Here is a 22499-nt window from a genome sequence, read left to right as displayed (position 1 = left end):
TCTAGGATGACTCTTAGGGGAGTTAGAGGGAGATGATGTGGGTATTAGGAACCCATCTCCGTTGATTAGACAGCTTGTCCGCCATGAAGCGTGCACAGCTTCAAGCACTGATGCTGCCTCTGGGGCCTGAAAAGGGAGTCTGTGCTAAGTGTCACGTAATGGCTTGTGCTCTGAGTGTCACAACCTGCCCTTTTCTGCAGACCGTGCGTCGTCAGAGACCAAAGCACGGACCCACAGTGCCAGCTATGCTCATTCGCACTTGTTACAGCCACATGGCAAACAGCTCTGGCACATCCTCTATGGCTGCTGACACATTATGCATTTGAGACGGCCCAATTTTAACTCATAGGCCTTGAAGTAAAAAAGAACCAGCATCCTGTCTACTTTTAAAGGACATGGAGAACAGATGGTCTGTCTTCTAGGAAGAAAAAGTTAAACAAACAAAAAATCCATCCATATCTATTATTACAGAAGAGTTCATGGGCAGTAAGGAAGGGGGAAAATGGGCTTATGACACAAGACTGTCCTGTGTCTGAAGTCCTTCCCTCTAAGTACGGTTACCCACCCTGTTATGCTTAATGTTTCCTCCTACATTGTACGCACCAAGTAAATAAAAGTTGAGGTCACCAGCTGACACTCCTGGGTGGTCTCTGCACGTGTGTGTGTGTGGGGGGTTGCTTCCACTTTGGAGCTATCATGACTAACAAGGCTGTGGACATCTGGGTCCAGGTGTTTGTGCGGGAGAAAGCTTTCAGCCTTCCATCAGGAAGGGCGGTGCTAGTTCTGGGTTTCGATATGTTTTCAACTCTCTCATTTATACAACTAAGAGTGAAACTGCTAGAGCAAACAGTAATTTTATATTGAACTTTTTGAGGAACACCAAAATGGTACCGTGACTGTTTGTATGAGAGCTCCATTTTCTCGATATCCTTGCCAATACTTACTGTCCATGGATTTTTACTTTTTGTTTTTCCTTTTGGTTTTCTTTTCTCTCTTTTTAGTATAGTCATCTTATGTTTGATATGGTATTTCACTGTGTTTGGATTTGCATTTCCCTAATGACTAATGATGTTGAGCATCTTTTCATGAGCTTATGGTATTTAGGTATTTCTTGCAGAGAAATATCTGTTCAAATCCTTTGCCCATTTTTAAATGGACTTTTTTCTATTTTCTCTTTGGTTGCAGGGCTTTTGGTGTCATAGCTAAAAAAACCCAATACCTAAACCAAGATCACAAAGATTTTTACCTTTGTTTCCTTCTAAGAGTTTTATGGTTTTAGTTCTATGCTTAGGTCTTTGATCTGCTTTGAGAGTTAATTACTGCAGATGCTGTGAGACAGGGATCCAACTTCATTCTTTTGCACAGGGACATCCATTTGCTGGAAACACTACTCTTACCTCACTGGACTGGCCTGGCACTCCTGTTGTAAATCACTTGACTGTAAGGTGAGGTTTTTTTCCCCTGGACTCTCAGTTTTATCCCACTGATTTGTATGTCTACCCTTACGCCAATACCATGCTGTCTTGATTAGTGCAGTGTTTGGCAAGTTTTTAAATCAGGCAGTGGGAATACTCCAACTTCGTTCTTTTTCAAAATTGTTTTACTATTCTTGACCGTACGCATTTTCATAAGAAAATCAGGGTCAGCATATAAAGTTCTGCACAAAAGCCATGTGGGATTTTGACAGAGATTTAGTTGAATCTGTAGACCAATTTGGGCTGAATTGCCATCTTATCAAGCCTTCCAGTCTACAAACAAGGGACATCTCTCCATTCATTCAGCTCTTCTTTTATCTTATTTAACAATGTTTTATAGTTTTCAGTATATAAGTCTCAAATATCGTTGGTTAAATCTAATGGAAGTTGGAGAGATGTAGATATTAATAAATTCTCGCTGAGAATTCACACTTTCTTAGAATTACAAAGTCCACAGCAATACACCTGGCTCTACTCTAAATGCGCCGAGAATCACTGCTTGGAGATCACTGCCTGACCAAAAGAGACCTGCTCACCACGCCCTTCTCAGTCTGCTTCTCCACCAGTCAGGGACCTCTGTTCACAGGAGCTGTCTGCAGATGTGGTAGCTAGTTCCCTGGGCCACTATGGTAAGAAGAGGGCTGACGTGCCGAGACCACCATAGTGAGCCCTAATTCCCTTCCTGCGCTGCAGCCAAAGCAGTGGCAGCAAAGTGCGAAACTGCAACCGGAGCACTGGCTGGCATGCAGGCTGGGAGGAGCGTCAACTAGAACCCTATGGGAGACACAGGGAGCCACTGTCCAATGGAAACATTTTAGAGGTTTTCATTTTGTATGGAATTAGAACCTCCTGCCCAAATGCCGTATTTAGCATCACTTTGAGTAAAAGAAGAAAGAAAGAGAAAGGAGAGAGAGAGAAAGAGAAGGGAGGGAAGGAGGGAAGGAGGGAGGGAGGGAGGGAGGGAGGGAGGGAGGGAGGGAGGGAGGGAGGGAGGGAGGAAGGAAGGAAGGAAGGAAGGAAGGAAGGAAGGAAGGAAGGAAGGAAGGAAGGAAGGAAGGAAGGAAAGACGTTAGCACAACAGGGAAGGAAAAACACTTCGTCACAAGAGAACTGTAAACATAATAACTCAAATGATGAATTTTAAGTAGAGTAAATACACTTTTATTCTAAGTCCAGAAGAGACCTGACTGAAAGCATTTAACCTGGACTTAAACAAGACAGTGCTGCGAAAGCTGAGGAAAAGCACTGCAGACTAACTGTCCTGGAAAGACAGAATTATCCCACCCGAATCCAAGCTGGGCTCTGAGAACGTGCCCCCAGTTCAGCACAGGACCCTCATTCCACTGGGAGCAATGGCACTCCAAGACTTGGCTTGACAATTGCTCATGCGGACAAAAAAACATATGGTTACCTGATAGCCTTCTGTTTTCTTCTGACACCACTTCAGCAAAGCATTCCTCTTTGATCCTCCATATTCTCTTGCCAATGCTGAGAGAGGATCCTTCCTTTCTTCCCTGAGAAATGAAAATTAAGAAGGCAAAGCTGAAATATCTTTTTTCTGAAGTAGTTTTTATTTGAGCACAAGAATAAGCCAGAAATCCAGCAGAGGGCAGAGAACGTTACTGGTTTCCATTTGTGAACAGGGTAAAGACACATATAAAGACCATCTAACAGCAAGACTTTTCTTTTCATTCATTTAATTATAACGATCAATTTTTCATGCTGGGGCCCACGAACCAATCATTGCACACAGGAAGTGACAGACTCAGGACAGCGTGTGCTCACAATGAATGGAACGCATCCCGATGTGTTCCAAAGGGGGACAAACTTGTCACAGCTGCCTTTCATTCAGTATCTTACCCTCCAAAAATTATTATGCTTTGGCTTCATCTTACTCATTTTTGTTGCCATCATCTTTTATATCCTTAAATCATTTCATCAGGATTATAAGAATGGGATTATAAGGCCTGTCCTCAACGAGCTGATCGCTGGGGGAGCAGACAAGGTATAAGAGGAGATGACATTGGTGACGTCCATCACATGTCTCAGCTGTGTGTACACTCTTCGTCGAGTGAGAATTCCACCTTGCACAGACAATGGGCCTTTTCCGTAAATGCGCTCACTCGCTGAATCCTCCTCAGGAAGCCCTGCTGTGCTATGCGGGGGGTGTCGGGGGCAATCAATGGGGCACGAAACAGGCCCCCGGACCCACAGGGAACCTCAGAGTTTACCTTAGGGTAGACACACTTAGAAGCTTAAAAAAAAATTGATGGCTATACTTAGCTTACTTTTTTAAAGATTCTATGTTTGGTATTTATGGCGCTGCTAACTGCTCCATAGGCAGAACAAACATCCTGTCAGAGAAAAGACACCAAATCCAAAGAAATTTATCTGCTCACCCCTGGCGATGGGGCAGGGGGCACATAACCACAACGGTCCCTCCCTGTGGGAGTGGCTCCGGAAGCAAAGCACTAAAGAACCCCCAGAGAAGGGGAGCACTTTGCTCCAACCCGCTCCTCGACAAGCAGCATGCTTTTAGAACTCGGTCTGTCCCTCAGTGGTGACTACAGAAATGTGACGCCAAGACCCTAGCCCCATGCCCCAGGCACTCAGAGCTCAGATAACGTCCTAGAGGTTGTCAGGTTTTGAGTGCCTTAGGATCCCATCACCACACTTGCCTGTAGTCACCCTTCTGAGCATGTTAAGGAACCGAAGAGGACACATTTAGAATGGAAGTACTAAATGTGAGAGGTGGTCTGAAATAGCACCCATTTTTATTTATCTGAGAGCTGAAAGCAAAATACTCTATTTATCTCAACAGGCAGTTAGACTGCTGTATGAAGAAATGTGGTCCTCATTGCTGCTTTGGTTTAAAGGGAGTCTAAACAGAAGGGCTGCTTACAGTTCAAAGAAGTTTGCTTAAAAGTCAAACGGAATATAGGGAAAGAGAACGAAGATTAAGCTAAGCTATGTACATGCACGTGAACATACAACAGCAAGCCCCCCAAAGTCTGCCATGCTCAAGGTCAAGGAAATTATCACAATAAATAGGATAGTTTACTCTGGCTACTGCAGGTTCACTTTGTTACAGAAACAGCTTAAGAAATATCAAAGGAGAGTGCATTTCATGGACACAATGAGAAGCTACAGAAAAGAGCCCCAAGGGATGGCCTCCATCGCTAATGTCCCACTTTAAAAGGCCTTTCCTGGAAGACAGGGCACCAAGGGCAGCAGATGTCGAATGCTGTGGAGGACACCACACTCTTGAGGGGTAGTCAGGAAGAGGCGGAGACCCCACCCCCCTCAGTGCCTCTCCCCATCAGGCAAGGGCAGGGGCTTCTCGCGGGCCAGGCCAGGCCAGACCCCCACCCCCGCACTCCCTCTTGCTCCTCGGCTGTGCTTCCCGTGCAGGGACACCACTGCTTTAAGAGGCTGGTCCCCGCAGAGGCAAGGCTTTACAAATAAGCACAGGATCTGAGTTTGAAGCCAACTATTTCATTTTTACCTTGAACCTATAAATCAATAAATGGCTAAATTTCTGAAGCCCATGCCTAACCCTCCTTCAACAGTCCCTCCTCATCCCTAGAAATAATGCATGGCTAAGTTTCTGGTATCAATTTTTATCCTGCTACCTCTTGGCCCCAAGTTGCTTCTGCACTGAGAAACAAGAAGAAAAAACACACTGAGGTTTTCATGAACTATTTGTCAATGATGAATGCAGCATCATGGTCTGAGTCTCCCAGGCTAAACAACTAGCCCCATCCACTCCTATTCTTTCATGCAAATCTGTTAACAAAATTAATCATCTGTCCCTCTGAGCAGTCTCCAAGTCCAACCTCCCCCTTCTAGAACCTTCGCCACTTTTAGAACCTGATGACTTTGACCCAGAAGTGGTGTAATTCCCCCCTAGCTGGTTACATACAGGACAGGATAATCCTTGAATCATCCTCTCACCCCAATTCATTTACCCTACTTTACACCTTCTCCCACATCAGACCACATTCCTCAGCTGGGCTTTAAGGGGGTCCACACCTCCTCCTTGTTCCGCAAGGCTGGGGGAATCTCCCTGCCTGGCCCTCGTCTCCTTGGCAGCCTGCCCCCCACCATGCATTCACCAGAGCGACTGGCCAGGCCAGGACACTGCCCACCTCTACTGGAACACAACCTCAAGGCCCGCTCAATGCCGCCTCCTCCAGGAAGCCCTCCCTCGCCACCCCCCACAGCCCAGGATTCATATCTCACGCTTGCTTGTGTGCAACTAGTCTCTAGTTAGAACAAACAGCAGCAACGACAAAACAACTAGGGTAAAGGAACTGTCTCTTTTACTCTTAGCGTTTCCTGCAACATCTTATCCAATTTGGAGCACAGAAGAGGAGATCAGTAAACAGACACACAAGGAAGGAGGAGTCAGTGCCTGGAAGCCCCAATTTTAAAACCAGCTGACCACTGCCCCTCCGGAGGCCGGGAACGGCACGGGGACTTCAGGGACAGCAGCTGTCCTGTACCTTATCCGGCTTCGGGCGGTGGGGGTGACGGAGGCTGTGGGGGACGAGGACAGGGAGAGCTGCGGTGACGTGGTTCCTATGGTCATGAGAGAGGCTGGCGACGTGCCTTCGGAGGCGGACATGTCCCGCTTCAGCTCTTCACTGCTTCGCCGGGACACTGATGGTGACAAACGGGCAACAGGCACGTTAGGGCAAAACCACTTTGGGCACAGTCCTTGAGATGCTTTCTTCTCAAGTTTCCAGAAGCTCGTGCGCTGGACCCTACATTCCTGAGGGCAAGGACTGTGGGTACTCAGCTGTACGGTGCTCAGGGCACCCAACGCTCATGTGCTCACAAATCACAGTGAGGAGCAAGGGCTACCTGGTGTGACAGCTGACAACCGCTCTCCGGCCCAACACCCACCATTAAATCAACACAACCACCCTTCTGAGCTTAGCCAAAAACATTGTTAAAGGGACAGAGAGAGGGGCCCTAGGACAGGGCTCCGCTTACTTCTGGGCCAGAGTGACAGTCAGAAGACCAGAAGGTGTACTCATGGGACAGAGCAACAGAAAGGGTGATCCCGAAACGCAGTCCCGCTTGAAAGACCTGATTCGGTCCCCGAGGGCTGGCGGTGGAGGTGCCACGTCAGCCTCTGCTAACAGAGCCACAGGGAAAGCACTTCCCTGGGGAGGCCACACCAAGCACCCCTGACCGGGCTGTGTGCAGGGGCAGGGAGGCCTGAGAGCAAGTTCCTGACCTCGGTTCGCCCTCCCTCGGAGACGCCACACGGGCAAGAGGCTTAGCAGTGCTCCGACCCTGTGCTAGTGTTAACCAATCAGTGCTACCCATCAGTGATTTTCTTTCCCCAATTACTGAAACTGTCCCTCTTTTATTTGTTAAAATGCTCCTGATGATTTTAGGGCCACCACAAGCAGGGTATGACTTTCCTCTATGAAATGGCTCTAAAACGCCTTCCCTCATTAAATGGATCTAGAATGATGTCCCTGTATGACTGCTGGTCTAATTTTATAATTATCCTTGTTTTCTTCCTTGCATTGTCAGAGCTCTTAATGTCTCAAATCAGTAGTTTCTTTTAAATAGTTTTCTCAGGAGTTAGATGATAAAACCTCTTAGAATTTTATATAAAATAGAAGAAAAAAGATTGCAAAAGAGTCTCAAGAATGCTGCTACAGAAAAAATACATAGGAAAAGGCTTTGGTATGTGGGCTTTGGGAGGGTGCTGTGAGCTGATCATGGACCTTTCTCTGACTGAAAGACCTCGCTGGGATATACCACGTTTAAACGGAGAAGTGGGGCATGGACTATACTGAGGCAGGATTGCAGGGCTCTCCTTTTCGGTCCAGTTTCTAATTGAGCTATGAAGGGTAAGAAAAGGCCATGGAGATAATGTACTGAATAAGGGAAAAGAAAATGAACTACTGATAAACTGAAGAGTTAGCACCGGAAGACAAACAAGGTAAGCCTATCAGGTTTTTAATTATAGGATAGTGTTCTCATTATTTGAAAATTTTGGCTTCCAGAGAATTTTGGTGTGCTCTGAAATAACTCTTCAAAATCAGTCATGACATACCTTGGGATAAATAAATATTCTTATCTTTCATGACTAGGTCAGTTTTCTATGAAGCTGTGTTTACAGCATATTATCTTACACATTGCAGGCACCTAAAATAAATATTTGCTCAATGAATGGAGTTACCTGGTTTTTGTTATCTCTTCTTAAATCAGAGCAGTGGAATCTGATTTCTATATAAAAATTTTGAAAATATAGTAGGGCAAATTCAGAGAGAAAATAATCAACTCAAAGAGCTAAAGAAGCTAGTTAAGTAAGTCCAAAGAGAAAATACACAATACCATTATGAAAACTTCTGGAAGAGTCTTTTCAAAGGACATTTCAGATAAAAGTCATTACCTGAAAGAGTCTTGGCACTTTCCATGGCAGGGACTCTTGGCAGAGAGGCGGGCCTGCTGGCTGAAGGTGTTCTTAATAGATGTTCTGCACAAAGTGGAAAGAAGCACAATAAAGAACTCTGATGTTGAACTTAAAGGTAGCAACACAGGAGGAAGGTGAGCTTCAATCCTCAAACTCTTGAGGCTCATCCTTCTTCACAATCCAGGGTGCAACAATTCCTGAGAGACTGTATTTACCAAAACCCCACCCGCAGACAAGGGACATAGGCCTTTTGTTTCTGCGAATGAGAAACCCTATATGGAGGGATGCTACCAGTTCACTCATTGCCACTCATCTCTGATGCAATTTAACGATGTTTCAAAGTTCCCCTGCTTCCCCTAGGTCTAAAATGAAAACTGATAAAAGCCTCGTCCTTACGTGCTCATAAGTAGTAGGAAGCCACACATATACACCACCAGAGACAGGTCAGGAGAGGGTAGATACAATAATAAAACCGGTACCATGAAGCCACAGAGGCAGAAGCTGGTCAGCATGGCAGTGCTGGGCAAAGTCTCCCTGGCTATATTCCAAGAGGAAAGGTGGCCTTGAGAACCAGAGAGGTGAAGAGAGCAGGAAGGAATGGCTGTCCAGCAAGGCGACAGTAAGAACAAAGGTACAAGGACACTTAATGAAACCCTCTTGTGCCTATGACCTGGGATATGTGGAAAACAGAGAGGAGAGCAGGAAAGGGGGCTCTAAAGAGAAGACATGATGGCTGAGCATCTTCATGACCTGGCAGGTGCACTTCAGTCCCGGAAGAACAAGGATGCGCCTGAGCGCTTCCCTGAGCACTCAGGGAAGGGACAACCAGACACTGCCTCTACCTTCGCACCAGCCTCACCTTGTTCCACTCCCCTCCTGCTCCCTAAACACAAGCTGTCCTGGGAGAGTTTTTGTGCTCCCAGGCCGTGCCCTCCCCTCCACCACACCTCATTCTCCTCCAGTCTTGCCTTAGCCTGGCTAACTTGATCACCCTCCAGGTCTCAGCCTGAACATCACTTCTTGGGGGCCTGCTCTCCAGCCTTCAGCCTCCAGCCTCCAAGCGCTGACCATGTGGGGACCCTGCAGACTCCGTGCTTCCTGTGATAGGCTGCCCTCAGGCCAGGACACGCGGAAGTTAGTACCAGGATGAACTAGGTGTGCTCTGCCTGGCTGGTGCCTGGTGTTTCACGGATGGGCTGAGCTGGAGGGAAACACCAGTCCTTGAAGCTAATGAAGACAGGAGCCCAACTGTCCAAGAATATGTCCACAACACAAGCATATTTCAATGGGGAAAGTAAGCTTCACCATCTACTCATCCAACAGGCACCATTTTTTTTAAGAACCAACAATGAAAACATTACGCCCACTCAAAATACCACGATACTCAACAGACGAGTAAAACATACGGAATAAAAATAAATAATAGGGGGAATAAATGTTAAAATAAATTTAGTAGATTGAAATGCCAGTGATCAATGAAAGAGAGGGGTAAGGGGTATGGTATGTATGGATTTTTTTCTGTTTTCTTTTTATTTCTTTTTCTGAATTGATGCAAATGTTCTAAGAAATGATCATGATGATGAATATGCAACTACGTGATATTATAAATTACTGACTGTTGGAGAAGCCATAAAATATCGCTATTGTTGGAGAAGCCATAAAACATCGCTAACATGGCTGCCGTGGCTGATGCAAGGCGACACAAAATGGCTAACCTGAAATCTGCCCTCCGCCCTAGCAACAATGGTGACCAATCCCGGTAATCTGCCCTCCAGCCTAGCAACAACGACCACCAATCCCAGCCCGGCACGTGTCCCTGCATGCTTCCCAGCCTATATAAGCCTGTGCACTTCCTGAATAAAGCAGACGCCTTCCATTTTCCCCTGAGGGTTGTCTCCTGAGTCACGTGCTGTGTGCTTTGTGTCTGTGTGACTGACTCAGTACGGCCGCTTACCCCCAGCCATCAGCTAACCAGCCATCAGCTACCCCACAACTGACTATATATGTAGAACTGAATGATCATATGTTAAGAATGTGTTTGTTATATTTTTTAAAAATTAAAAAATTAATTAAAAAAATGGAAAAAAAATACCATGATACTATCAACAACTGTATAGCAACCAACTAGACAGCCTACATGAAACGGAGAAATTCTTAGAAATACACAAACTCCCTACACTGACTCAAGAAGAAATACAAGATCTCAACAGACCGATAACAAGAGATTGAATCAGTCATCAAACACTTCCCAACAAAGCAAAGCCCAGGACCAGATGACTTCACTGGCAGATTTCACCAAACATTCCAACAATCAACACCATTCCTGCACAAACTCTCCCAAAGACATGACGAGAGAACACTTCGTAACTCAGTCTATGAGGCCAACATTACTCTAATGCCAAAAGCCAGACAAAGACACCACGAGAAAAGAAAACTACAGACCAACAGCCCTTAAAAAATATATATATGCAAAAAGTCCTTAACAAAATACTAGCAAACCAAATCTAACAGCACATTAAAAAAATTATATGCAATGACCGAGGGTGGCTCAACATGACAAAATCAATTTACATAACACACCACACATTAGCAGAAGGGAAAAAACTGACATGATCATCTCAGTTGATGCAGAAAAGGCATTTGACAAAATCCAGCACTCCTTCTTGATAAAAAATGCTTAAAAAAACTAGGAATAGAGGGAAAATCCATGATATAGCATATATTTGAAAGACCCTCTGTTAATACTCTACTTAACGATGAAAGACTGAAAGCTTTCCTTCTAAAATCAGGAACAAGACAAGGATGCCCACTGTCACCACTGTTTTTCAGCAATGTAATGAAAATCCTAGCTACAGAAATCAGACAAAAGAAAGAAATTAAAAACAAACTGGAAAAGAAGAGGTAAAAGTTTCCCTATATGGAGATGACATGATGCAGTATATAGATAAATACTGAAAAATTCACAATAAAGCTACTAGAGCTAATAAATGAATTCAGTGAAGTGGCAGGGTACAAAAATCAACATGGAAAAAAAAACAGTAGTGTTTCTAAACATTAATACTGAGTAATCTTGAGGAGGAAATCAAGAAAAATTTCCATTTACAATATTAATGAAGAGTCAAATATCTAGAAATAAGGTTAACCAAGGATATAAAGGACTTATATATATAAAAAACTATAAAGCTCTCCACTCTTTGTCCGCTGGCCCGGCGCGCGGTGCCCACGCCCCGCAGCAGCCGGCCCGCCCGCCCTCCTCTCCCCTCTTCCCCCTCCTGCTCCGGCGGCAATCCAACCACCACCGTGCCCTCTTCCACCTTCACCGGCTCCTCTGCCACCGGCCTCGACAGCCTTGCCACCCTCACCTCTCCTCCTCCAGAACAGCTACTGGGGGAGTGGAGACAATACAGAGCAGCTCCCGGAGCCACGACGGAGATCAAAGGGACGGCGTACCCCATCCTGGAACGGCTGACTGTCTGGGAGAACCAGCTCCGGTGAGATCACCGAGGGGCACGGGCTTTCCCGAGCGGGACGGCAAGCGGCCGGAGTCCCTCCCTTCCTCCTGCCCAGGCCAGCTGGCAGAATTGGGCAGACGGTCCCCTTGGGCCGCGGTGGCTGGCGCCCCCACCACGTGACTCCCCGGTCCGGCTGGGAACAGTGCACTCTCCCGGGCTGCGACAGCTGGCGCCCTCCTGCCAAGCTTGGCGCCCCGGGTTGACTAGGAAATTCGGTCGAGTGCTCTCCCGTGCTGCAGCGGCCGGCGACCCTCCCCGCGTTCGGACCCCCGGGCCGGCTGGCACTCTTCCAAGACGCTTCGGCTGCCGAACCTCCCCTACGGCGAGAGTTTTCCAGAGTTAAAGGACCCACAGCAACTTTCACGGTGGAACCCGTAGACAAACGTGTGCCACGAGCGCCACCTACTGGGCAGGATAAGAAAAACAGAACCCAGAGATTTCACAGAAAAATCTTTCAACCTGTGGGGTCCAACACCCAGGGAAATCTGACTAAATGCCCAGATGCCAGCAGAAGATAACGGATCACGCTCAGAAAATTGAAAATATGGCCCAGTCAAAGGAACAAACCAATAGTTCAAATGAGACACAGGAGCTGAGACAACTAATGCTGAATATATGAACAGAAATGGAAAACCTCTTCAAAAACGAAATCGATAAATTGAGGGAGGACATGAAGAAGACATGGGCTGATCAAAAAGAAGAAATAGAAAAACTGAAAAAACAAATAACAGAGCTTATGGAAGTGAAGGATAAAGTAGAAAAGATGGAAAAAACAATGGATACCTACAATGATAGATTTAAAGAGACAGAAGATAGAATTAGTGATTTGGAGGATGGAACATCTGAATTCCAAAAAGAAACAGAAACTACCCGGAAAAGAATGGAAAAATTTGAACAGGGTATCAGGGAACTCAAGGACAATGTGAATCGCACAAATATACGTGTTGTGGGTGTCCCAGAAGGAGAAGAGAAGGGAAAAGGAGGAGAAAAACTAATGGAAGAAATTATCACTGAAAATTTCCCAACTCTTATGAAAGACCTAAAATTACAGATCCAAGAAGTGCAGCGCACCCCAAAGAGATTAGACCCAAATAGGCATTCCCCAAGACACATACTAGTTAGAATGTCAGAGGTCAAAGAGAAAGAGAGGATCTTGAAAGCAGCGAGAGAGAAGCAATCCATCACATACAAGGGAAACCCAATAAGACTATGTTAGATTTCTCAGCAGAAACCATGGAAGCTAGAAGACATTGGGATGATATATTTAAGTTACTAAAAGAGAAAAACTGTCAACCAAAACTCCTATATCCAGCAAAATTGTCCTTCAAAAATGAGGGAGAAATTAAAACATTCTCAGACAAAAAGTCACTGAGAGAATTTGTGACCAAGAGACCAGCTCTGCAAGAAATACTAAAGGGAGCACTAGAGTCAGATACAAAAAGACAGAAGAGAGAGTCATGGAGAAGAGTGTAGAAAGAAGGAAAATCAGATATGACATATATAATACAAAAGGCAAAATGGTAGAGGAAAATATTATCCAAACAGTAATAACTCTAAATGTTAACGGACTGAATTCCCCAATCAAAAGACATAGACTGGCAGAATGAATTAAAAAACAGGATCCTTCTATATGCTGTCTACAGGAAACACATCTTAGACCCAAAGATAAACATAGGTTGAAAGTGAAAGGTTGGGAAAAGATATTTCATGCAAATAACAACCAGAAAATAGCAGGAGTGGCTATACTAATATCCAACAAATTAGACTTCAAATGTAAAACAGTTAAAAGAGACAAAGAAGGACACTATATACTAATAAAAGGAACAATTAAACAAGAAGACATAACAATCATAAATATTTACGCACCGAAGCAGAATGCCCCAAAATACGTGAGGAATACACTGCAAACACTGAAAAGGGAAATAGACACATATACCATAATAGTTGGAGACTTCAATTCACCACTCTCATCAATGGACAGAACATCTAGACAGAGGATCAATAAAGAAATAGAGAATCTGAATATTACTATAAAGGAGCTAGACTTAACAGACATTTATAGGACATTACATCCCACAACAGCAGGATACACCTTTTTTTCAAGTGCTCACGGATCATTCTCAAAGACAGACCATATGCTGGGTCACAAAGCAAGTCTTAACAAATTTAAACAGACTGAAATCATACACAACACTTTCTCGGATCATAAAGGAATGAAGTTGGAAATCAATAATAGGCAGAGTGCCAGAAAATTCACAAATATGTGGAGGCTCAACAACACACTCTTAAACAACAAGTGGGTCAAAAAAGAAATTGCAAGAGAAATTAGTAAATACCTAGAGGCGAATGAAAATGAAAACACAACATATCAAAACTTATGGGATGCAGCAAAGGCAGTGCTAAGAGGGAAATTTATTGCCCTAAATGCCTTTATCAGAAAAGAAGAAAAGGCAAAAATGCAGGAATTAACTGTCCACTTGGAAGAACTGGAGAAAGAACAGCAAACTAATCCCAAAGCAAGCAAAAGGAAAGAAATAACAAAGATTAGAGCAGAAATAAATGAAATTGAAAACATAAAAACAATAGAGAAAATTAATAAGACCAGAAGTTGGTTCTATGAGAAAATCAGTAAGATTGATGGGCCCTTATCAAGATTGACAAAAAGAAGAAGAGAGAGGATGCAAATAAATAAGATCAGAAATGGAAGAGGAGACATAACTACTGACCTCACAGAAATAAAGGAGGTAATAACAGGATACTATGAACAACTTTACGCTAATAAATACAACAATTTAGATGAAATGGACGGGTTCCTGGAAAGACATGAACAACCAACTTTGACTCAAGAAGAAATAGATGAACTCAACAAACCAATCACAAGTAAAGAGATTGAATTAGTCATTCAAAAGCTCCCTAAAAAGAAAAGCCCAGGACCAGACGGCTTCACATGTGAATTCTATCAAACATTCCAGAAAGAATTAGTACCAACTCTCCTCAAACTCTTCAAAATAATCGAAGTGGAGGGAAAACTACCTAATTCATTCTATGAAGCCAACATCACCCTCATACCAAAACCAGGCAAAGATATTACAAAAAAAGAAAACTACAGACCAATCTCTCTAATGAATATAGATGCAAAAATCCTCAATAAAATTCTAGCAAATCATATCCAACAACACATTAAAAGAATTATACATCATGACCAAGTAGGATTCATCCCAGGTATGCAAGAATGGTTCAACATAAGAAAATCAATTAATGAAATACACCACATCAACAAATCAAAGCAGAAAAATCACATGATCATCTCAATTGATGCAGAGAAGGCATTTGACAAGATTCAACATCCTTTCAGGTTGAAAACACTTCAAAAGATAGGAATACAAGGGAACTTCCTAAATATGATAGAGGGAATATATGAAAAACCCACAGCTAATATCATCCTCAATGGGGAAAAATTGAAAACTTTCCCCCTAAGATCAGGAACAAGACAAGGATGTCCACTATCACCACTATTATTCAACATTGTGTTGGAAGTTCTAGCCAAAGCAATTAGACAAGAAAAAGAAATACAAGGCATCAAAATTGGGAAGGAAGAAGTAAAACTATCACTGTTTGCAGACGATATGATACTATACGTAGAAAACCCAGAAAAATCCACAACAAAATTACTGGAGCTAATAATGAGTACAGCAAAGTAGCAGGCTACAAGATCAACATTCAAAAATCTGTAGCTTTTCTATACACTAGTAATGAACAAGCTGAGGGGGAAATCAAGAAACGAATCCCATTTACAATCACAACTAAAAGAATAAAATACCTAGGAATAAATTTAACCAAAGAGACAAAAAACCTATATAAAGAAAACTACAAAAAACTGTTAAAAGAAATCACAGAAGACCTAAATAGATGGAAGGGCATACCGTGTTCATGGATTGGAAGACTAAATATAATTAAGATGTCAATCCTACCTAAACTGATCTACAGATTCAACGCAATACCAATCAAAATCCCAACAACTTATTTTTCAGAATTAGAAAAACCAATAAGCAAATTTATCTGGAAGGGCAGGGTGCCCCGAATTGCTAAAAACATCTTGAGGAAAAAAAATGAAGCTGGAGGTCTCGTGATGACGGACTTTAAGGCATATTATGAAGCCAAAGTGGTCAAAACAGCATGGTATTGGCATAAAGATAGATATATTGACCAATGGAATCAAATAGAATGCTCAGATATAGACCCTCTCATCTATGGACATTTGATCTTTGATAAGGCAGTCAAGCCAACTCACCTGGGACAGAACAGTCTCTTCAATAAATGGTGCCTAGAGAACTGGATATCCATATGTAAAAGAATGAAAGAAGACCCGTATCTCACACCTTATACAAAAGTTAACTCAAAATGGATCAAAGATCTAAACATTAGGTCTAAGACCATAAAACAGTTAGAGGAAAATGTAGGGAGATATCTTATGAATCTTACAACTGGAGGCGGTTTTATGGACCTTAAACCCAAAACAAGAGCACTGAAGAAAGAAATAAATAAATGGGAGCTCCTCAAAATTAAACACTTTTGTGCACCAAAGAACTTCATCAAGAAAGTAGAAAGACAGCCTACACAATGGGAGATAATATTTGGAAATGACATATCAGATAAAGGTCTAGTATCCAGAATTTATAAAGAGATTGTTCAACTCAACAACAAAAAGACAGCCAACCCAATTACAAAATGGGAAAAAGACTTGAACAGACACCTCTCAGAAGAGGAAATACGGATGGCCAAGAGGCACATGAAGAGATGCTCAATGTCCCCGGCCATTAGAGAAATGCAAATCAAAACCACAATGAGATATCATCTCACACCCACCAGAATGGCCATTATCAACAAAACAGAAAATGACAAGTGCTGGAGAGGATGCGGAGAAAGAGGCACACTTATCCACTGTTGGTGGGAATGTCAAATAGTGCAACCACTGTGGAAGGCAGTTTGGCAGTTCCTCAAAAAGCTGAATATAGAATTGCCATATGACCCAGCAATACCATTGCTAGGTATCTACTCAAAGGACTTAAGGGCAAAGACACAAACGGACATTTGCACACCAATGTTTATAGCAGAATTATTTACAATTGCAAAGAGATGGAAACAGCCAAAATGTCCATCAACAGAAGAATGGCTAAACAAACTGTGGTATATACATACGATGGAATATTATGCAGCTTTAAGACAGAATAAACTTATGAAGCATGTAATAACATGGATGGACCTAGAGAACATTATGCTGAGTGAGTCTAGCCAAAAACTAAAGGACAAATACTGTATGGTCCCACTGATGTGAACCGACATTCGAGAATAAACTTGGAATATGTCATTGGTAACAGAGACCAGCAGGAGTTAGAAACAGGGTAAGATAATGGGTAATTGGAGCTGAAGGGATACAGACTGTGCAACAGGACTAGATACAAAAACTCAAAAATGGACAGCACAATAACACCTAATTGTAAAGTAATCATGTTAAAACACTGAATGAAGCTGCATCTGAGCTATAGGGTTTTTTTTTTTTTTTACTATTATTACTACTTTTATTTCTTTTCTCTATATTAACATTTTATATCTTTTTCTGTTGTGTTGCTAGTTCTTCTAAACCGATGCAAATGTACTAAGAAACGATGATCATGCATCTATGTGATGATGTTAAGAATTACTGAGTGCATATGTAGAATGGTATGATTTCTAAATGTTGTATTAATTTCTTTTTTTTTCCGTTAATAAAAAAAAAGCCAAAAAAAAACACAACTATAAAACACTGCTAAAAGAAATAAAAGAAAATCTAAATAAATGGAACTGCATTCTGTGTTTACAGATTGGAATACTGTTACTATTAAACATTAAATATTATTAAGATGTCAATTCTATCCAAAGTGATTTACAGATTCCAACCCCAAATAGCCAAAAGTTACCTGAAAAAGAGGAACAGAGTTGGAGGGCTCAGGCTTTCTGATTTTAAAACTTATTACAAAGCTATAGTAATCAAAACAGCACAGTACTAGCCAAGGACAGACATATAGAACAAGGGCATTGCATTGAGAGTTCAGAAATAAACCCTCATATCTATGACCAGCTGATTTCTGACAAAATCAGAAAGGTTTTCAAGGGTACCAAGTTTATCCAATGGGGGAAGAATAACCTTTTCAACAAATGGATAGCCATATGCAAAAGAATAAGGGTAGACCCCTATCTCACACCATATATCAATATTAACTCAAAGTGGATCAAAGCTGCCATGCGGGAGACCTGGGTTCGATATGTGGCTCATGCACTTCCCCAAAAGACAAACAAACAAGGAAAACAAAAGAAACAAAAACCAAAGAAACAAAAAATGGTGCTGTAATAATGGGATACTCACATGGAAAAAGAATGAAATGTGACCCCCACCATACAGCATACAAAAAAAAAAAAAAAAAAAAATCACAGACCTAAATATAATAACAAAAACTATGAAAGTCCAAGAAGAAAACAGAGAAATATTCTCAGGATCTTTTGTTAGGCAATGATTTCTTAGACTTTACATCCCAAACACAAACAACAAAAGAAAAAAATAGAAAAATGGGACCTCGTCAAAATTAAAAACTTTTGTGTCTCAAAGGACTTACCATGAAATAAAAAGATAGCCTATAGAATAGGACAAAATATTTGGAATCACATATCCAATAAGGGTTTAATATTCAGAACACATAAAGGAATCTATAACTAATCAACAAAAAGACAAACAACTCAATTTAAAAATGGGCTAAAGACCCAAGTAGACATTTCTCCAAAGAAGATATACAAATGGCCAATAAACACATGAAAAGATGCTCTACATCATTAGCCATTAGGGGAATGCAAATCAAAATTACAATGAGATACCATTTCATAATGACTAGAAGGGTAACTATTAAAACAAACAAACAAACAAATAAAACCAACAGAAAACAGAAGCTGGAGAAGATGTGGAGAAATAGGAATACTTGCCCATTATTCATGAGAATGTAAAATGGTGGAGGCTCTGTGAAAAACAGCTTGGATGTGCCTTGGAAAGTTAAGTATAGAATTGCCATATGATCTAGCAATCCCAGTTCTTGGTATGTACACCAAAGAACTGAAAGCAGGCACATGAACGGACAGCTGCACACAGCTGTTCACAGCAGCACTGTTCCAGTTACCAAACGATGGAAGCTACCCAGGTGTGCATCATAGCACATGGACAAAGAAAAGGTGGTACACACACAATGGAGTACTACTCAGCTGTAAAAAGGAACGAGGTTTTGATACATCCGACAACATGGATGAATCCTGTGGACATCACAGCCAGGCACAAAAGGACAAATACTGAAGGATATGAAATAAGCAGTAAAAGCAAACTCACAGAGTGAGAGACAAGAACACAGGTTACAAGGGGCTGGAGTGGAGCAGGGAACAGAAAGTTAATGCTAAGTTGTTTGGAGGGATGGGAAGGTTTTGGTAATGGGTGGTGGTGACACTAGCACAACACTGAATTATATCATTTGGTGCGGTTAAAACGGAAATTTTAGATTATATACATGTTTCCAGAATAAAAATATAAAAAAATCAAACAGAGAACTGTACAATGTAAACAGTAAACTATAACGTAAACTACTGATTATATATAGCTAACAGCACAATTATAATAATATTGTTTCATCAACTGTAACAAAGGTGCCACACTAATGCGAAGTGTCCGTAGTATGGGGTGGTAATATGGTAACTGTATTTTCGACACGATTTTTCTGTACACTTACAACTCCTGTAGTTAAAAAAAAATGTTTTTTTTAGATACATGATGTCAAAAGCTATGGTATGTAACACTTCTTAAGGATAGGACATCTTTTATTTCACATACATTGTCTAAATGAATGGAGAACAATCGGTTACAATCACACACTATTTTGGAGGGAGGGCAGTGGGCAGATGGGGAGGCGGACAGATGGGGGGATTTTCCTGCTGCAGACAGAAATGCATAGCCCCGAGCCACTGCATCTTTCTCATCGTGCAGCGACAGCGCCTCTGTGCACAGAGCCTGAGGGCAAGCATCCTTCAGAACCTGAACACTGCCAGCAGCTGGCATTCTCCTTACGGGAAGGGCATATTATGCATAAAAACTAACAGGCAAAACAAAGTTAGCAGAACACGGAAATAACAGGAAGCAGAAATCAACATTTTAGTTTAATAAAATTTTCCACGCCACAATGATCAAACTGAAAAACAAAGCAAATTAAGAAAGTGAAAACAAAGGTCATAAAGACAAATAAATCACTGCAGCTTGCTTTGGCCAAGGACACAGGCACAAGGTCCTTCACATTCCACCTGGAAACTGCTACGAGGCTGCTGGGCTGGGTTCTCTCCCATAGTGCAGCAGAGGCACACAACTGGAGACATGCTGCGGCTGTGGCTGCAGCTCCCAGCACCTGGCCAGACCCCTACTGCCTTTATGCCTAAGGACCCAAGCTGGTCTTGGTTTGGCAGACTGCCAAGCCCAACACCTACTTTCTGAAAATGCACAAAAATATACTGAAAGCCGCAGCTGGTTATTCTTTTCAAAATTATTTCCTGGCCAACTCTTAAGAGCCGTAGTGTAATCTGCTGCCATCTCCTGGAGTGCTCTCACTGCGAGGCCAAGCTCGCCCAAAGCTCTGGGACAGTGACAGCCATGTCCATTTACGACTGCAACAGGTGGGCTGGGTGCCGTCTTCACGTCAAGCTGTCCATCCATCCATCGCCTTCTGGATATAAGATGAGTGTTTCATATTTGAGTGCAGCAGGTGCAGGAGATTATACTTTTCATCAGCAGACTCTGTTCTACTGCTACAGGAGGTAGTCTTTTCTTTGATCCGTTCATTCAGCAAAATCATCTGGGTGCCAATACCTGCCAAGCACTAGGCTGGTACAAAGGTCACGGAAGATAAGAAAGGAGACGGGAAGCCTGCTTTCCCAGAACTTGGAGTCCAGAGTGGAAGGCAGCCATTTAAAGCTGTTACAAGTGAGGAGTGCAAGGACAGGGCATGCTGAAGGGCTCTGGGCACCCCAGCAGGGGACACACCTGGTCTTGGAGTGATCCCAAAAGGTCTGTCCAGGAAATGACATCTAAGTGGGACTGGAATGGTTATTAATAGGGTTTAGCTGGGAGGGGAAAGAGCGCCCAACACACACCCAAAGGAACCCAGGAAGGTGCTGTTCAGAGGCAGGGGAGAAGTGGGGCAAGCTGAGGTGCACAGGTAGGCTCGGGGGCAGGCGATGCAGGGGCAGCGTGTGCGGGCAGCGGAGGACATTTCACCCTGTTGGCAATGAGGAGCCAATGAGTTTATCAGATCAGCTACAGGGGACTGGAGGGGGCAGAGCGTGAGGCTGCTCTCTAGGTGGCACAGAGGAAGCAGTGGTGACTGGACCTGGCGGAACTGGTGAAGACAGAGAGGCATAAACGGACTCAAGAGCTCTCTAGGAAGGCAGACTCGACAGGCATGCTGACCAGTCAGATGCGGGGCGAGAGGGAAGGTGGCACCATGTAGGGAGCTAAGAAAGGTGAGTGGTGTTACAGGAGGAAAAGAGATGGGGGCAATGGGAACTGGAGAACCTAGAGGTTCGAAGGAAAGCCTAAAGGAATACATGGTTTTGGAAACGGGCAGTGCACAGCTAGTGGGGTGCACGTACTCACTGACAGGAGGCCAAGGCCAGCACGGCAGGGGAAGTTCACACGCTGGTGGGGACAGGGTCGGATTCCAATTGCTGAGAAGTGAGTGGGAGGTGGGAAAGACGTGAGACAAGGTGTGCAAGTAAGGGAGGGTAAAGCTGGAGGGGAAGGGAAAGAGATGGTTATCTTTCTCAACATAGGAGAGTGAAGCATTTTCAATGACGATAGAAGGGAGCCAGTAGAGAAGGTGAAGCTGAAGACAGAGAGAAGGTGATAACCAGCAGGATGAGGAGGGAAGCAGCAGGATGAGGGGGGAACCAACAGGATGAGGAGGGAAACCAGCAGGATGAGGAGGGAAACCAGCAGGATGAGGAGGGAAACCAGCAGGATGAAGACAGAAAGCATCCAAGGGGGTGAGGTCCAGGGCTCAGAGAGGGGGAGTCTAAACTGAGACAGATTCTGTTCGCTTCCTACAGACAGGTACAGAGGAGCATGAGCATACAAAGCTCTGCTACTTAATGCTCTCATTTTAGAAATTACAGAAATCTTACATAGGTACAAGTAGTTGTTTCTTTATTATTTCCTAAATCAAATTTATAGGCAAAATTGTGTGTTTAAAAATAGAAGCTTAAGCCTCTAACTTCTGTTAATAGAGGATTAATTCCAGATGGACCAATGCTCCTGCCAAAAACAACTATAAAATATTGAAAAAATGGGAAAATCAACTATTTTTAAAGGAGGAGAAACACAAATAGGCAGAAAATGAAGGGGTTCACACTTGGAAGAAGGGAACGGCCCTGGGCGAATATACAGGTTTTAGGCCTTTTTACATGTGTACAGACCCCTGGTGTTGCCAACTGGGGCAGCCACACCTTGGTAGAAAACCTACCTTAACTGCCTTGAAAAACCAGAGGACGTATTTCCAGACAACCACAGCTGCTGGCAGGCAAGGGGTAGGGGAAAATACCAGAAAGAGCCTCAAAAGAGATTCTCAAACTCTGCTCTCACTGCCCGAATCTCTCGCCAACCTCAGAACCACACAAGCACACAGGCTTCAAGGGGCTGAATTAAGGACAAAATAACTGAATAAAAATTTTAACTGCAGAAGAGAGTTTGGGGTTTGAGGTGAGCCAAGAATGCTACAACAGAAACCCATATCCTGCAAAGGAATATAAGAGAATCCAGATTCTCCACAATGTGAAAATCGCACTATCTAGGTAGGATACAAACCAAAATTCTAGACATTAGAAAGAAAAAGGAAAAAAGGACCCATACTCAAAATAAATGGAAACTTACCTAAAGATGACCCAAATGTTAGAATTTGCTGAAAAGAATTTTAAAACAGCTATTCGAAAATGCTCAACATTATAAAGGAAAGCATGCTCTCA

General features: G+C 43.0%; 1 protein-coding gene across 6 annotated transcripts in view; it reads right to left on the bottom strand.

The window, feature by feature from the left end:
- SPECC1L (sperm antigen with calponin homology and coiled-coil domains 1 like) overlaps positions 1–22499 on the bottom strand; it is a 156956-nt gene that overhangs the window by 26173 nt on the left and 108284 nt on the right. For all 6 annotated transcript variants that reach the window (XM_077160176.1, XM_077160180.1, XM_077160177.1 and 3 more), the window contains 3 exons: positions 7894–7977; positions 5981–6137; positions 2887–2989 (listed from right to left, as the gene is read on the bottom strand). In XM_077160176.1, coding sequence (XP_077016291.1) covers positions 2887–2989; positions 5981–6137; positions 7894–7977 — 344 coding nt within the window. The remainder of the gene's footprint in view (positions 1–2886; positions 2990–5980; positions 6138–7893; positions 7978–22499) is intronic.

This window comes from Tamandua tetradactyla, chromosome 5 (assembly GCF_023851605.1).
Source record: "Tamandua tetradactyla isolate mTamTet1 chromosome 5, mTamTet1.pri, whole genome shotgun sequence".
Lineage (NCBI taxonomy): Eukaryota > Metazoa > Chordata > Mammalia > Pilosa > Myrmecophagidae > Tamandua > Tamandua tetradactyla.
Note: the sequence above shows the minus strand (reverse complement) of the source record. Positions and strands in the feature narration are given on the sequence as shown.